The 16288-nt window shown below is 38.5% G+C and overlaps 3 protein-coding genes across 3 annotated transcripts in view; all 3 read right to left on the bottom strand.

Annotated features, from left to right (window-relative positions):
• Positions 1–1272: 1272 nt before the first annotated feature.
• On the bottom strand, positions 1273–4966 carry LOC141285023 (E3 ubiquitin/ISG15 ligase TRIM25-like). The gene is made up of 6 exons (XM_073818061.1): positions 4078–4966; positions 3784–3879; positions 3295–3528; positions 3009–3162; positions 2867–2926; positions 1273–2720 (listed from the first exon to the last, which is right to left on the bottom strand). Exons 1-6 carry the CDS (start codon positions 4636–4638, stop codon positions 2179–2181), a joined length of 1647 nt encoding a protein of 548 aa, XP_073674162.1. The 5' UTR covers positions 4639–4966; the 3' UTR covers positions 1273–2178.
• Positions 4967–7480: 2514 nt separating this feature from the next.
• LOC141285024 (E3 ubiquitin/ISG15 ligase TRIM25-like) lies at positions 7481–11644 on the bottom strand. Its single transcript, XM_073818062.1, has 7 exons — positions 11507–11644; positions 10640–11218; positions 10362–10457; positions 9254–9487; positions 8990–9143; positions 8309–8377; positions 7481–8181 (listed from the first exon to the last, which is right to left on the bottom strand). Exons 2-7 carry the CDS (start codon positions 11198–11200, stop codon positions 7652–7654), a joined length of 1644 nt encoding a protein of 547 aa, XP_073674163.1. The 5' UTR covers positions 11201–11218; positions 11507–11644; the 3' UTR covers positions 7481–7651.
• Positions 11645–14326: 2682 nt separating this feature from the next.
• The window catches only part of LOC141285284 (E3 ubiquitin/ISG15 ligase TRIM25-like), a 6549-nt gene continuing 4587 nt past the window's right edge, over positions 14327–16288 (bottom strand). Inside the window, exons 7-10 of the mRNA XM_073818316.1 lie at positions 16094–16287; positions 15840–15993; positions 15333–15392; positions 14327–15216 (exon numbers count right to left, since the gene is read on the bottom strand). Of these exons, the coding sequence (XP_073674417.1) occupies positions 14663–15216; positions 15333–15392; positions 15840–15993; positions 16094–16287 (962 nt within the window). The 3' untranslated portion in view covers positions 14327–14662. The remainder of the gene's footprint in view (positions 15217–15332; positions 15393–15839; positions 15994–16093; position 16288) is intronic.

The following is a 16288-nucleotide window of genomic DNA, read 5'->3' as shown; positions in this document are numbered from 1 at the left end:
GGTAGCCCCACACTGGTGACCTGGCCTCGTCTCTGGCCCTTGGGCCAGGACGGGCCTGGTTTCCCCCCCGGTGTTTAGGTGGAGGCGTGGACCAGCAAGGGATGTAAACCCCCGGGGCTCGGTCCAGATTTTTCAGCAGATCAGCCTGGTGCGCCTCTGCAACACTGCCATCGTGTGCAGAGGAGCACCGGCCACTGCCGCATATGTGCCTTTGGAGCCTTCAGGGTCGATGTCCCTCGCTCTGAGAGATAGTTCGCCACCGTCAGCGAGAGACATCGTCACATATCCGCGCCCATGCATTCCCTCGACATCAGCATGATTCACATGCCGATGTCTGTGAATGCGGGCTGAATATGGCCTGTCCCATTCCCTCTCGATCTCTTAAGCAGATCAGGAAGGAATGGGAGGCTCACAGGAGTTGGGTTTGTCATGGCCCGGAAGAAACCGCTCGTCTAGTCTGCCGAGAGCGGCCTCTTCCCTCACGGGCTTCCACTGCAGATACAAGCGGGCAGCCGCGCGGTCCATAACAGACATCAACTCTTCATATGCGGGGCAGGGAGGCTGCATGGGCTCAAACGAGCTCATAATTGTTCCATTTCAACCTCCTGCTCACCCTGGCTTGAAGCCAAAAGAGCACTCGCTGCAGAACCGGAGGATGTGAGAGACAACACATTATCCGCTAGCAGCGCATTCTCGCCTCCGGCTGACATGCGCAAGCGATTAAACGCTCTCTCAAACTCGTCAGCCAGCTCCACCTGTGAGCCCCGCAATCTCAGCCGCCGAGCAGCCTCAGCTGTGGCGGGACCGGAGCAGCATGGGGCAGATGGATGGCCCGATTCCCTCGAGAAAAGGGCCAGACGAGAACGGAGTTTCTTCAAAGTGAAACTCTCACAATGAACGCGCTCCGCTCTTCTAGAGCAGAGCGCGCGTGCTCTTACACCTAAACACACCAAACACGGGTCGTGTGCGTCATCAAGTGTCAGATTTCTCTGACACGGATCCGCACACTTCCTAAACAGTTTTTCTCTAGGCATCGCTGTACTCACTCGTTTAGAACAGAGGACTCTGAAGACAAAAAGATGGTAATGTGCTCTCAGGCACCTGCTTTTATACTAGCAGGCGCCTGATGATGATGTCATAGGCTGGCGCCGGCCAGTGTCAAGTTCACTGTCGTTGTTTCATACATTTGTTTCAGAACCGGTCATGCTGAAGGCAGTTCCCATAGTGTCCACCAGGACGCAGCGTAGAGTTCCCTCCGGAAGGGAACTTTATTTTGTTTTAACAGCTACTAACAAACGTCCAATCATCTGTGTGTAAAAAGATTAAATCTTTGATTATTTCATGTTGGCTGGACAATTAGATTGGCTAAACTAACAGAAAACATTTCTTGTTTAAAAAGTAAGAAAAACTGATAATTGACAGAATCTTCTCACACAAATCACAGATTCTTCAGACAAAATATTTCCTAAAACAGCTATACAAATGCACAGTAAATTAAAATATACATTACATTATACATGAAATATTAAAGAAAGACATATAAAAATTTTAATCTTTAAAGATTTTAAAAAGTATTTAATCTTTTGCCAACATTATGGGATATTGTAGATATGAAACAGTAAAAAAAATCAATCCTCAAATCAACTCAGTTGTCCAAACTGTAAATATTATGGAATTATTATGAAATAATTTGTAAAGAAAGTAGTTGCTATTAGCAGGTAGAAACACAAGAAAACAAATGTGGCTGCATTTAATAATAATACATCTGTGAAGTAAAACATAAATATTTTGTCAACACCCTAACACTTTAAACAGTCTACTAGTTTTTACGACCAATTATTTTACAAACCAACCCTGACACCTTGCTGGCTTGATGATAAATTGCATCATGGATTCAGACATTATTATTATAATGAGCTACAGAAATATTGCTGAGGATGAGCAATTTCAGATTACAGAAGACACAAAATATTTCTAACATCTGATTTTGGAACATCTAATAATAAACTGCACGTTTATTTACTGTTATGCAGTTTGACAGTCTTAATTGTTTGTTGTATATTCATTGTTGGTGTTTAAGAAATGTCTTGTTCAGACAAACTACAAATTACATTTTGATTTAAATACAAACACATTTCACGAGTTCAGCAACTGAATTTGAACCTTGATAAATTATGTTTATTTCTGGTCTATCTGAGCTTTTCTTTGCTTGATGATTCTGACAGATGAACCTTTTCCAGTTATAAATGCAGGGTAAAGGGGTTCAGTGAATGTGGTCTGGACTCTGTGTAGTAGAGTCATTGTGTCAGAGACGCTGTAGAAGGACAGAGATCCTGCTCTGTGATCCAGATACACCCCTATTCTAGAGGAGCCGACAGCAGGGACTGAGACTTTCTTCTTGTCATGTATGAAATGAACCTGCTTCTGATAGCGAGACAATCTCCATGATTTTTTGTTGAAGCCAAGTTTACAGTCATCACTGTAACCTTTACGATCAATTCCTTTGTAACAAACTGCCACACCCCAAATGTCCCCACTGCACTCAACCTCCCAGTAACAGCGACCGCACAAACCTTCTCTACACAGAATGTAATGATATTCATTAAATCGTTCTGGGTGATCAGGATATTGCTGGATTTTCTCTGAATATGATACATTCTGTTCTGTCAGTTTGAGTTCTTTATGTGCAGTGTTTAGATTCAGTTGCAGTCGACAGAAATCTGAGAGGGATGGATGTACAAAAACACAGAACTATGAATATTATTATTATCATTTTCATTGTATTTCACTTTGCACTTCTGATCGATATTTATCATTTAATATGCTAATAATTCTATTTGTGATTGTGTAAAACAGCTTAACTTACATTGCAAAAATGTATTTGGAGTCTTTGGTTCTGGAGCCTGTGCAACATGAACATTTGATACTGAGAAGAAAACAAGAAACAATTGTATTATCAATATTTATATGTATGAGTGACACATTTTATATTCCAGAGAAAAGCAGACCTTCTCGAGATATTCTGGCTGTTTGCTGTTGACAGACATCCTCCAAAACCTCTCCGAATACTGAGATTGAAATGTCTTTAAAAGACAGATGAGTGTGTTGAGTGAAGCTGGGAATGTCTTCAAATGTGGGTAAAACACTCACAGACTGACAGCTCTGAAATGAGACAAATATTTAAGACTTCAAACATAAGACAACCTTTTCATTCGATGAAAGAGAACAACCATGTATTAATGATATGTTTCCATACAGGTTCTCACACATGATCATAAAAATAACTTTCATTACCTTTAGAAAATGGATCTGATCATCAGTAATCAGAAGTTTCTCAATCTCTGTTAGTCTTTTTCTGAGTTCTGTCAGCTCTTGATCCAGACGTTTGTGAAGTTTCTCTGCTCGATCTATCTCAGTCTTCTCCTGAGCTCTGATCTGCTCTTTAATCTCAGAGCGTTTCTTCTCCAGAGAGCAGATGAGCTCAGCGAAGACCTTCTCAATCTTCTCCACGGCCTCTTGTGCTGAACTCTGTTGGACAGGAACAACCAAAATACTGCATTTTTGTGACCAATTAATTGTATTACTCCGTTATCATAAATTTGTCCGAATCGAAATAGTGATCATGCATACTATCAGTCAAATGAACTAGTAAAATAAAAATGTCCCCAGTTTAGTGAACTACTTTCCCCATTATTTACAAATATAGTTAACTATAAAGACCCTACAGTGCACACAAAAACATTTTGCTTCTTTTTCTTTCTTTTTGCATTTTGTGATACTTACTTTAAAAGATTTCACAGCTTCACTGAGTTCCCGCTGACCTCTTTCTCGTTCCTCAATCAGCTTTCGACACGCTACCTTTATCTCTTTTAACTCCACCTGAGGATGTCAATGTACAAAATCAATGTTAAAAAGCAAAAATACTGGTACACCTTAGCAATCTCATTTTGTGATTGTTAAATATCCAATTAAATATACATCATAATCAACATATAAAGAAGAAGTGAAATAGTTTGCCTATGTCAGTAGTTGAAGCCAGCAATTAAAAAATGTGTTGATATAATAAGCATTCATTACCTTCTTACTAGTCCATTCTGAATCCATAGATACCACATTATGGATTTTGTGATTGTCAGTCACACACAAACAGCAAATGCATTGATGGTCATCTTGGCAGTAAATCTCCAGAGGTTTCCCATGATTGAGGCAGATGTTCTCCTGAATGTTTCTGGAGGATTCCACTAGTTTGTGCTTCATAAACGCAGGAGATTGATAGTGAAGCTGCAGGTGAGTTTGACAGAAGGAGGCCAAGCACTGCAGACAGGACTTTACAGCTCTGTTCTTCTCTGTAGTGCAAACATCACACTCCACAGCAGCCGTTTGTAGGGACGTCTTCTGCAGCGTCTCCATCATCTCAGCTATCAGAGTGTTCTTCTTCAGTAGAGGTCTCTGACTGAAGCTCTCTCTGCATTGGGGACAGCGGTACGGCGGCTCCTGCTCCTTCTGCTCCCAGCAGTCAGTAATACAGCTCATACAGTAACTGTGTCCACAGGGAATCGTCACCGGCTCCTTCAGCCGATCCAAACAGACTGAACAGCTGAACTGATCCTCATACTGACTCACTGCAGATTCAGCCATTTCTTTACAGATATAGCTTATCTAATAAAAACTGCTCTGCAGTAAATCATTAAAGAGAGAGAACATAAATCCACATGTAAATCATTAATGAAAGAGCATGTCTCCAATCTAATAACTAGTTACAGTTGTGTGTGTATTATTATAACAGTGCTAAACGCTTCACTCGTAACCAATGAACATATGACATCAAGATAGCATAGCAACATACAATTATTAAATGCATACAGTAATAACTGCATATAAGCAAAAAGACATAGGTTAAACTATTATTTACATTTCTATGATGTTTTTACCTGTTTTGACAGAAGAGTAAATCAAATATTCTCTTTTACAGCTTTAGCCCAACTTGAACAGCATGGATCCTTAAGCTCGTGTAGCAGGGAAATAGGTTTCGTTTCTCTTGAATCCTCACACTTCCTGGTTTTCAGTTTGCAGATCTGGCAATGTCACAAGAGAGAAAGTAAAGACCAAGAGTGTAAAGGAGATTATAAACGTATATTGTTTACATGAATCCGATTCTGCTGAAAAAACCAGCATATGCTGGTTAGGTATGTTTTGGAGCTGGGATGCTGGTTTTAGCTGGTTTATGCTGGTCCTTTGCTGGTTTATGCTGGTTTTGGACCAGCAACATGACCAGCATAAACCAGCAAAGGACCAGCATCCCAGCACCAAAACAGACCTAACCAGCATATGCTGGTTTATTCAGTAGGGGTGACAGTCTTGTTGCTCTCCCTGTCTTCGACACGAATAATCAGACTATTTGAATAATGTGTCTAATAAAAGATCTTTGTTTTAACTGCTACCAACACACTTCCAGACATCTGTGTTTACAATTATTAAATAAACTATGATTTCATGTTGGCTGGACGCATCAAACCAAAAATTTATGCATCTTGATCCTGAGTAAAGCAGATATTCATTCAGCTATTGTGGAGAAAAACAACAATCACAGACAAAAACAGATGGTCATTTGGTTTTATTTGATCAAGTAAATTACATTTGTAATTATATATTTAGCCAAGGAAAACAGAAGCATAAACATGTTTCTATTAAAGAAACAATCGTAATACTGACAGGATGAGGGTTGTTTTATAAAGTTTTACAGCTTTGTCTGTTTGTTAACACCATCAGATGTTACTGCAGTAATTAAACTAAAACTTAAGCGAATTCAAAGTTAAGCGTGATCCTGAGTCACATCATCCAACTTTTAAAAACGATATTGACTATGGATATACTTAATAGGTTTAGAATTTGGCTCATTATAAGAAGATCCTTTAACCGCTAGCAACACTAGAAAACATAATAACGAATACCTGTGTGATGTGCAAAATATGATTATTTTGTCAACATTGTGAAATGTAAGCATACATTAGTCTCGCGTAGCCAGACCTTCAGACTGACGTCTTAAGGTCTGGAATACATGGCAGCTTTAATTGGCCAAGGCCCGCCTATAAGGCCGTTTGACCGACATGTCAAACAACCAATCACAGTTCGTTTCGTTCAGCGTCACGTTTCGGGGCGTAGAAATGTCCCCACAACAACTGACTGGCATGCAACAAGTCAGTCATTGAAATAACCAGCATTGAAAGTTAACGAAGAAGAGGGAGAACAAGCAGTAAGTCAGTAATTTGTTCGCGAACGTCGCAAATGTGTTTAACAACAACGGCGTCTGCATAAGCACCTTTTAGCAAAACGCAGAGTAAACCAGTCTGCGCTTTGTTTCCCGGCGGACCGAAAATAAACGCGACACTCGCGTGTTCCGGAAATCCGGTCAAATTCAACTAATCAGATGACGACTTCGACATTCCTGAAGTGTTTCCAGTTAAGTGTACCATATGCATCAGACGTTTAGCCAACGTTCCGTGGGCGTGACGTCTGAGGCTGAGACTAATGGCGCTTTTCCACTACACAGTACCAGCTCGCCTCAGCTCGCCTCGGCTCGACTCGACTCGGCTCTGTTTGGTTTTCCACTGTGTAAAAGTTGTACCTGTACCGGCTTCCAGGTACTTTTTTTCGTACCACCTCCGGCGAGGTTCCAAGCGAGCTGAGGCGATACTAAATGTGACGTGAAAACACAGCAGACTGCTGATTGGTCAGAGAGAATCGTCACTATTCACTGCGTCATCATTGCACGCGCCAGCAATAGTATCCAGAATAACCCCACCATTTTTAAAAAGTTTGGCCAGAGATTGCGTGAAATATCCAATCCATTACATATTATGACAACTCAGAAGAATACACCGTGGTCAAACGAGGAGGTGCAGACAGCGGGTGTGTGTCGCGTAGAAGATTACATCACGGCAGTTTCCTGCAGCGTCGCTATGACAAACCAGGTACTATTGTAGAGGTACAGGTACAACTTTTACACAGTGGAAAACCAAACAGAGCCGAGTCGAGTCGAGCCGAGCCGAGTCGAGTCGAGCTGAGGCGAGCTGGTACTGTGTAGTGGAAAAGCGCCATAAGCATACATTGACAAGGTTCTGCCGCTGACCATTTTTTACTAATTCTGACACCTTGTGTCCTGATAATGAACTACATCGTGGATTTAGACATGGATTATTATGAGTTGAAGTAAATAACCTTGATGAAGAAGCGCACTTTTAGAACCCAACACAACATTACTGCAACATCTAATTTCAGAAAATATGATGATAAACTGCAGAATTTTTACTCGTGTCTATTTTAAGAGTTTAAGTGAGTGTTGTTTAGACCTGTTTATTGTTGGCGCTTTCAAGTTGAGAACGTTCATGTATTTTATTGTGGTTGTAATTTGCCAACCAAACCACAAATTGCATTTTAATTTACACCCTGTTGAAAAAAAAAACAGCATATGCTGGTTAGGTAGGTTTAAGCATGGATGTTGGTTTGAGCTGGTTTAAACATGCTTCAAAACCGAACAAGCATGCTGGGTTTTTTTTTTTTTTTTTTTTTTATTTATACAGAGAATACATTATTTTTACATACATAGTAATTTCATTAATTCAAAAACTCAATGTAAATCTTAATTAACATTCTACCTAAATTCTCCTCTGGTCTGCTCTATGATCCTGACTGATGAAGTACTATTAGTATGAAATGCAGGGTAGAGGGGTTCAGTGAATGTGGTCTGGACTCTGTGTAGGAGAGTCATTGTGTTAGAGATCCTGTAGAAGGACAGAGTTCCTGCTCTGTGATCCAGATACACTCCTATTCTAGAAGAGAAGAGATTGGGGATTGAGACTTGCTTCTTGTCATGAGTGAAATAGTTGTAGGTCAATCTCCAGGATATTTTGTTGGAGCCAAGCCTACAGTCATCAGTGTTTCCTTTACGAGCAATTCCTTTGTAACAAACTGCTACGCCCCAACTGTCCCCACTGCACTCAACCTCCCAGTAACAGCGACCGTACAAACCCTCTCTACACATGACGTAGGGAAAGAAACCAAATCGCTCTGGGTGATCAGGCCGTTCCTGGACTGCATTTGAACATGATATTTTCCTGTTGTCTTCTGACAGTTTGAGGTTTTTGTGTGCGGTGTTTAGATCCAGCTGAAGCTGACAAAAATCTGAGGAGGAGGAATGGACAAGAACAAATACTGAACAAAATTCAAGTTTACAAATGTTCCCAAATGGTCACACTGTAACAGAATATATCCTCTGATATTTATCAGTTAGAGTGTTTGCTCTACTTACACTGCAAAAAATCATCTGGAGTCTTTGGCTCTGGTGTGTTTGTATCTAGTGCCATATGAACACATGACACTAAAGAGACAACAATAAACAAACTTACAATTAACATTTTGGTTTAATCCACTCATTACACAGCCCTGCATCTTGAAAAGATTCTGCCGATTTGCAAAAAAGGCCTAATATTATCTAATTTTATGTTAAAGAACTTTACATGAATAAATGTTTATAATTAAATTTTAACAGTTTATCTGTAGTAAAGCACTCACAGATATAGATGTAACATAAAATGGTATTTTTCCGCGGTCACTGGTTATGATTCTAATGTTGAAATTAGTATTAGGCAAAAAATAATGTCTTCATTTATACATTTGAAAATGGGCTAATCATTTAACTAATAGCTGTAACCTGCTTAGAGGAAGATGGGAATCATGTCTTTTTTTTCTTCTTGTGTTTTAAGGGACAATACAAGAGTTCTTCACTTTACAAATGGTTGTTAAAATAAAAAAATGATACCAAATTCATCATATATTTTGAGAAATTGTGAAATGCGCAATCAAAACATCCACATTTTTTGGAATCAGCATGCCTAAATTATTAAGAAACAAGAATTGTATTACATTTAGAAAATATGATGCAGGGCAGTGTTATGACTGACAATACACAACATATTAAAAATGTTCATACCTTCTCGAGAAATTCTGGCTGTTTGCTTTTGACAGACGTCCTCCAAAACCTTTCTGAATGCTGAGATTGAAATGTCTTTAAAAGACAGATGAGTGTGTTGAGTTAAGCTGGGAACATTTTCAAATGTTGGTAAAACACACACAGACTGACAGCTCTGAAATGAGACAAATAATTAAGATTTAATTTGTGACACACAACAGACCTTTTCCAAAACATAGATCAAGTGTTTCATTAAATAGATTGTCAACATTTTTGGATCATTACCTTCAGAAAATGTATCTGATCAGTAGCAATCAGAAGTTTCTCAATCTCCATTTGTCTTTTTCTGAGTTCTGTCAGCTCTTGATCCAGATGTTTGTTAAGTTCCTCTGCTCGATCTATCTCAGTCTTCTCCTGAGCTCTGATCTGCTCTTTAATCTCAGAGCGTTTCTTCTCCAGAGAGAAGATGAGCTCAGTGAAGACCTTCTCAATGATCTCCGTTCCCTCTCGTGCTGAACTCTGTTGGGGACACAAAACTCTGATCATGCAGATCATTGTTGTGATTCAATTTGGCAAAATATCCAAAATAATGCAATTTATATAAGCTTTTTTTCTAGTCAAAATTCAAGATGCTTCTGTTCCAAACAGTGACAGACAGTAAACCAGTGTCTGTCCAGCTCCTAGTTACCATTTACCATTATTAAAAATATTACATTTTCGTCTTTAAAGGAGTAGTTCACTTTCAGAACAAAAATTTACAGATAATGTATTCACCCCCTTGTCATCTAAGATGTTCATGTCTTTCTTTCTTCAGTCTTAAAGAAATGGTGTTTTCTGAGGCAAACATTTCAGGATTTCTCTCCATATAATGGACTTCTATGGTGCCCCCGAATTTGAACTTCCAAAATGCAGCTTCAAAGGGCTCTAAACGATCACAGCCGAGGAAAGCAGGGTCTTATCTAGCAAAATGATGGGTTATTTTCTAAAACAAAATTACAATTTATATACTTTTTAACCGCAAATGCTTGTCTTTTCTACCTCGGCAAGATGAGCGTTTGACATTAAAAAGTATTTAAGTTGTAAATGTTTTTAGAAAATAACCGATTATTCCGCTAGATAAGACCCTTCTTTCTCAGCTGGGATCATTTAGAGCCCTTTGAAGCTGCATTTAAACTGCATTTTGCAAGTTCAAACTCAGGGGCACCATAGAAGTTCATTATATGGAGAGAAATCCCGAAATGTTTTCCTGAAACAAACACCATTTCTTTAAGACTGAAGAAAGAAAGACATGAACATCTTGGATGACAAGGGGGTGAGTACATTATCTGTAAATTTTTGTTCTGAAAGTAATCTACTCCTTTAAGAAAAATAAAGACCACTTAAAGAAACATACTTCAAGGAGCTTCACAGCTTCACTGAGATCATGTTGACCTCTCTCTCGCTCCTCAATCAGCTTCTGACACACCTCCTTTATATCCTTTAACTCTTTCTGAGGATGTTAACAATAAATAAAGAAAACAATAGGCAAAAATAGACATAACATCTTTTTGCTTGGTAAAAGGTATTAACAAGGTAAACTGAGATTACAGTCTATAAAGGAATGCAATATAAAATAACTTCAAATAATAAAATAATTATTATAAATATTATCATTGATAGATAAATGTATACCGTTTTGCTAATCGTTTCTGAATCCACAGATGCCATATTGTGGTTTTTATGACTGTCAATCATACACAAATAACAAATGCATTGACCATCATCCTGACAGTAAATATCCAGAGGTTTCCCATGACTGAGGCAGATGTTCTCCTGAATGTTTCTGGAGGCTTCCACTAGTTTGTGCTTCATAAAGGCAGGAGATTGATAGTGAAGCTGCAGGTGAGTTTGACAAAAGGAGGCCAAGCACTGCAGACAGGACTTTACAGCTCTGTTCTTCTCTGTAGTGCAAACATCACACTCCACAGCAGCCGTTTGTAGGGACGTCTTCTGCAGCGTCTCCATCATCTCAGCTATCAGAGTGTTCTTCTTCAGTAGAGGTCTCTGACTGAAGCTCTCTCTGCATTGGGGACAGCGGTACGGCGGCTCCTGCTCCTTCTGCTCCCAGCAGTCAGTAATACAGCTCATACAGTAACTGTGTCCACAGGGAATCGTCACCGGCTCCTTCAGACGATCCAAACAGACTGGACAGCTGAACTGATCCTCATACTGACTCACTGCAGATTCAGCCATTTCTTTACAGATATACCTCTAAAAATTTTTTTAGAAGTATATCATTATAAACAGGAAACATAAATCCACATGTAAATAATTAATAATAAAAAGAGCATGTCTACAAATCTACAACGTGCTTACAGTTTTGTACATTATAAAATAATAATCATAAATGCTTCACCAGTATCCAAAACAATAAACATATGACTTCAAATTAACATAGAATTATTAACAGTAATACATACAGTATAATTGCTTTTTTTAAAGCAAGCAAAAAAACTTAGGTCAAACTATTATTTAAGGTTTCGAAGATGTTTTTCTTACCTGTTTTTAATGAATAAAAAGTCAAATTTCTCTCCTCACAGCCTTAAGCAAACAAGAACAGTGTGGATTTTTAACAAGAGGCTTGTGTAGCAGGGAAATAAGTTTGATTCTCTTGAATTTACACACTTTCTGATTTTCAGTGTGTAGATGTGTGCATGTTATGAGAAAGAAAGTGAAGACCAAGAGTGTGAAGGAGATCATAAACATTTATGTGAGTTGTTGTCCCTCCCTGTGTACTTTGCTCAGTATCATACCGGATCATGATTACACGTTTAAGAACAGATAGACAATTTTTCTTTGTTTTATTTTTGGAATTTTCACTTTGTTATGATAGGATAGTTAAGTATTGACAGGAAGCAAAGTGAGAGGAAGACGGGATCGACAAAGGTCCACAAGCTCGGGACTCAAACTCGGGACACCCATTGTGCAACAGCGTTAAATGTCGGAGAGCTGCCCACGACGCTATTGGCACTGATAAGATTACAATAACTGGTAACACTTTACAATAAGGTGTCATCTGTTAACATAAGTTAATGTATTACCTAACAAGAAGGAACGATGAACAATACAATTATTACGCTATCTTTTAATCTTTGTTAATGTTAGTTTATAAAAATATAGTCGTTCATTGCTTATTACAAAAGCTTTTTCCCCAGGCTCGACAAATGCTCGATTAAATCTGGGTTTCCACAATTCGAATTTCTGTACATGGGATTTACATTGTGACATCATAGCATTCGGAAAACAAATGCTGTAGCCCAAAGAAGCCCTTTGTTGTAGTTCTTGAAAACTTATTTTTTTAAGAACTAAATATCTCCCTTTGGAGTGGACTTTGAGATTTGCAACTTTGTAGATGTTTTTTTATGAACAAACATGCACACCACACAGAAAAAGCATAATAGGACACCTTTAACTAATGAACCTTATTGTAAATTGTTACCCAATAACTTAAATTTCTTTTTACTTTAAGATTATTCTGATGTTACATACAGTCAAGACCAAAATTATTCATACCCCTGGCAAATTCTGACTTAAAGTTACTTTTATTCAACCAGCAAGTTTTTTTTTTTTTACCGGAAATGACACAGGCTTCTCACAAAAGATAATAAGACTTTGTACAAGAGACATCATTGTGGAAAAATATTACTCAGCTTTTATTTACATTTGAACAAAAAGTGGCATGTCCAAAATTATTCATACCCTTTGCAAACTGTCACAGTCTATGGGAAAATCCAAAGTTCTATACCATTCCAAATAGTCCAAGCTGTTCTAAAGCATCCTAATTACCCTGATTCATTGGGAACAGCTGTTAATCAACTCAACAGGTGAAAAACAGAAGCTCTCTGCTGTTGGTTTGTGGACAGTCATGGCTAAGACAAAGGAGCTCACTGAGGACCTGCGGCTGCGCATTGTGGCTGCCCACAAGTCAGGAAAGGGCTATAAGACCATATCTAAATGTTTTGAAGTTCCAGTGGCTACAGCGCAAAGTATTATTAAAAAATACAAGACGTTCTGCACAGTGATAAATCTCAGAGGACGTGGTCGGGAAGCCAAAAGTGACACCTGTGCTGGCCAGGAGGATAGGGAGAGAGGTAAAAAGAAGACCACCAAGGCCATCCTGATGAATCTGGGCTCTGCTGGTTGCAACATCTCAAGGCAGACAGTCCAACAGACACTGCACACCGCTGGGTTCCACAGACGCAGACCAAGGAGGTCACCACTTCTCCAGATAAGGCACACAAAAGCCCGCTTGGCCTTTGCAAATGCTCATCTGGAAAAAGACTTCTGGTCTTCTGTTTTATGGTCAGATGAAACTAAAATTGAATTGTTTGGCCACAATGATGTATCCTTCATTTGGCGTAAAAAAGGAGAAGCCTTTAACCCTAAGAACACCATCCCCACTGTCAAACATGGTGGTGGGAACCTAATGTTTTGGGGTGTTTTTCAGCTGGTGGACCAGGGAACCTAATCACAGTAAACGGCACCATGAAAAAAGAGCAACAACAACAACATCAGGTAGTCTGCAGAGAAACTTGGCCTTGGGCACCAGTGGACATTTCAGCACGACAACGACCCAAAACACACAGCAAAGTGGTGAAGAAATGGTTAGCAGACAAAAACATTAACGTTTTGCAGTGGCCCAGCCAAAGTCCTGACCTAAATCCAATTGAGAACCAATTGTGGAGGGAACTAAAGATAAGGATGATGGCAAGGAGACCCTCCAACCTGAAAGAGTTGAAAATCATCACTAAAGATGAATGGGCAAAAATAACTGCAACCGTGGCCTAATGGTTAGAGAGTTGGCCTTGTGACCCAAAGGTTGCAGGTTTGAGTCATGTCCGGCAGGGATTGTAGGTAGGGTGAGTGAATAAAAGTAACTTTAAGTCAGAATTTGCCAGGGGTATGAATAATTTCGGGCTTAACTGTACATATTAAAAATCATAAAAATTGTTTAATAGCTATTATCCTATTTTTGAAATCAAATCTATTCATAGCTTTGACAGGAAATGCTGACATCTAACAATGCCTTGGAAAAACTATAAAGCACTAATAGGAAATAAAACAGTTATCAAATAAGCATGTGTCCTATTCTGTAAACTCTTGAAACATTGGGTATCTCATATTTTAGAGCAGTCAATGCAATTTGGGAAAGAGATCAATTAAATCTATGTGTGTCTGTGTGTGAAAATATTCAGATGTAACCCCTTTTGTAATCTTTTAAATTTTCATAAGTAACTGTAATTTAAATACACTTTTCTCTGTAACTGTAACCAGATACATTTATTTTGTAATTAAATGATGCAATGCTTTTACATGTAAGTTACTTCACATAAAAAACAGAGACATAAACACATTTCTATTAAAGAAACATGCAGTTATGCATATGTAGTTATGAAACACCAAAAAATAATCAGAATTCAAAGTCATCCTTTGACAAGTTAGCCTTTTAGATTTAGAATTTGGCTTATTGTAAGAAAGTCCTTTTAGTAGCTATATCAACAGAATAAAAGTTTAAAGTGAGTGTTGTTTAATTTTCTTTATTGTTGACCCTTAAGAACGTTCATACCCTTTGCACAGCCAAACTACAAACTACAATTTGATTTAAATACATTATTTTTACATACATATTAATTTTAAGAATTCAAAAACTAAATCTTAATCAACAGTTTTTCTAAGCTCTACTCTGCTTTTCTCTATGATCCTGATAGATGAAGTACTGCAAGTATAAAATGCAGGGTAGAGGGGTTCAGTGAATGTGGTCTGGACTCTGTGTAGTAGAGTCATTGTGTCAGAGACGCTGTAGAAGGACAGAGTTCCTGCTCTGTGATCCAGATACACTCCTATTGTAGAAGAGGGGACAGCAGGGATTGGGAATGACATTTTGTTATGAGCGAAATAGTAAGCATGCTGAAAGTTGGACAATCTCCAGGATATTTTGTTGAAGCCAAGTTTACTTTCATCACTGTCTCCTTTTCGACAAATTCCTTTGTAACAAACTGCTACAGCCCATTCATCCCCACTGCACTCAACCTCCCAGTAACAGCGACCGTACAAACCCTCTCTACACATGATGTAGACAAACTCCTCAAATCGTTCTGGGAGATTAGAATATTGCTGGACTACTTTTGAACATGATATTTTCCTGTTTTCTTCTGACAGTTTGAGGTTTTTGTGTGCAGTGTTTGGATCCAGGTTAAGTTGGCAAAAATCTGAGGAGGAGGAATGGACAAAAACATATTGAACACATGCACTTAGGTTCCAAAATGGTCACATTGTAACAGATCATATCCACTGCTATCAATTAATGAGTGTTTGCCCTACTTACACTGCAAAAAATCATCTGGAGTCTTTGGCTCAAGAGGCTTTGCAACACGAACATATGACACTAAAGAGACAACAAGAAACAAACTTGTGATTAGCTTGTTGGTTTGATCCTTCTCAACACAGCCCTGCATCTTGGGAAAAAAATCTGTTTATATGCAAAAAAGGCTTAATATTACCTAGTTTCATGATGCTGAGTTCAACTGACCATAATTCTAATCTTGAAATCAAGATAAGGCATAAAACATTTTTTTCAGAATCATTAATTTATATGAAAATGGGCTATTAAATGAACTAACAGTTGTAATATGCTCAGAGGAAGACAGAAATCACCAACAAATGTTTTTTGAAATCATAATTTTTTTTAAGCATGACATGCTCAAGCAAAACAGTCACTATTTTTGAAATCAATGCACCAACATTAGTAAGAAACATGTATTGGATTTGATTTAGAAAAAATGATGCAGGGCAGTGTTATGATTGACAATACAACATATCAAAATATTCAGACCTTCTCGAGATATTCTGGCTAATTGCTGTTGACAGGCATCCTCCAAAACCTCTCTGAATGCTGAGATTGAAATATCTTTAATAGACAGATGAGTGTGTTGAGGGAAGCTGGGAACGCCTTTAAATTTTGGTAAAACACTCACAGACTGACAGCTCTGAAATGAGACAAATATTTCAGACGCACAACAGATCTTTTCCAAAACATAAACATTAAAGTGTTTCATTTATAGATTCTTAATATTTTTGCTTCATTACCTTCAGACAATAGAGATGATCGTCACTAATCAGAAGTTTCTCAATCTCTGTTTGTCTTTTTCTGAGTTCTGTCAGCTCTTGATTCAGATGTTTGTGAAGTTTCTCTGCTCGATCTATCTCAGTCTTCTCCTGAGCTCTGATCTGCTCTTTAATCTCAGAGCGTTTCTTCTCCAGAGAGCAGATGAGCTCAGCGAA

This window comes from Garra rufa, chromosome 14 (genome assembly GCF_049309525.1).
Source record: "Garra rufa chromosome 14, GarRuf1.0, whole genome shotgun sequence".
Lineage (NCBI taxonomy): Eukaryota > Metazoa > Chordata > Actinopteri > Cypriniformes > Cyprinidae > Garra > Garra rufa.
Note: the sequence above shows the minus strand (reverse complement) of the source record. Positions and strands in the feature narration are given on the sequence as shown.